General features: G+C 41.0%; 1 protein-coding gene across 1 annotated transcript in view; it reads right to left on the bottom strand.

Moving 5' to 3' along the window:
* The window catches only part of LOC106532021 (nesprin-2), a gene marked incomplete at its 3' end in the record, with an annotated part of 16,372 nt that overhangs the window by 1,220 nt on the left and 13,924 nt on the right, over positions 1–1,228 (bottom strand). The window contains 1 exon segment of the mRNA XM_014028005.1: positions 640–837. Within this exon segment, the coding sequence (XP_013883459.1) occupies positions 640–837 (198 nt within the window).

The following is a 1,228-nucleotide window of genomic DNA, read 5'->3' on the forward strand; positions in this document are numbered from 1 at the left end:
GGAGGAGGAGGAGGAGGAGGAGGAGGAGTCTGTGCTTTATGTGGGTCAGGGTCTCACACACGCAGAGCAGTGGGGGGGGGGGGTGTTCACTGATGGAACGACCAGCAGCTGGATCAGGATCTGGATGAGATTTGATCCTTCCTGTCAGGAGCTCAGGGCTCGACAACACACAGCTCCTGTGTGTGTGTGTGTGTGTGTGTGTGTGTGTGTGTGTGTGTGTGTGTGTGTGTGTGTGTGTGTAGGATTGAGGTCATTGAAAGCAGATTCATTGTTAATAATTTAGTTTGTGTGTTAAATAAAACCTGAATTGTAGTTATTTTCCACCACCTATCATCATCACCATCATCACCATCACCATCATCACCATCATCATCATCACCATCATCATCATCACCATCATCACCATCATCATCATCACCATCATCATCATCACCATCACCATCATCATCATCATCATCACCATCATCATCCTCCTCCTCTCACAGTTTCTACAACCTAATTAAGAAAACGTATCTTTTATTAAACATCAGCCCCACTAACCAACTGTGGTCCTAATCGTTAAACTTTAAACGTGTTTAACATTTGACCAAGTTCMGTGTGTATTAAAGCTCAGGTGTGCAGCACAGACAGGTGTGTTACCTGGACAGCAGTAGCAGCCAGGTGTTTGTTTGTCTGGAGCTGTGCTCTGATCTGTTCCCAGCTCTTCTTCATGTCCTGAAGCTCTGACAGAAGTCCTCTCCCACAGTCCGACTCCCCCAGGGTTTCACTCAAACGCTGGCCCACTTCACTCGTCCAGGTGAGGACAGGAGAGTGAAGCTCCGCCCACTCTTCAACACACTTCCAAAACATTTAAATAAATAAAACCTGAGAAAATCTGAGTTTCAGAAGATAATAAATCTGACTTCACTGAGGTCATTCTTTGATCCAGATACAAACTAAACAAACTGACTTATTACAGAAAAACACTAAAAGATAAAAGGATCAGCTAAAAGCTAACAGCAGCAAAAGTTGGCTAGCTAAAACAAACAAAAAATAAAACAAGCTAAAAGCTTAAGGTAACAAAATGCCACATAAATTACAAAAAACAGATACAAGCAACACATGGCTAACTGAATGATAAAAGTAGCAAAAACCTAACAAAAGCAAAAGGCCAGCTAAATATAAACATATTTAAATAAACATATACAGTATGTATGTATGTATATATTATATATATATACATATATAT

Source organism: Austrofundulus limnaeus, unplaced genomic scaffold (assembly GCF_001266775.1).
Source record: "Austrofundulus limnaeus strain Quisiro unplaced genomic scaffold, Austrofundulus_limnaeus-1.0 Scaffold709, whole genome shotgun sequence".
Taxonomy (NCBI): Eukaryota; Metazoa; Chordata; class Actinopteri; order Cyprinodontiformes; family Rivulidae; genus Austrofundulus; species Austrofundulus limnaeus.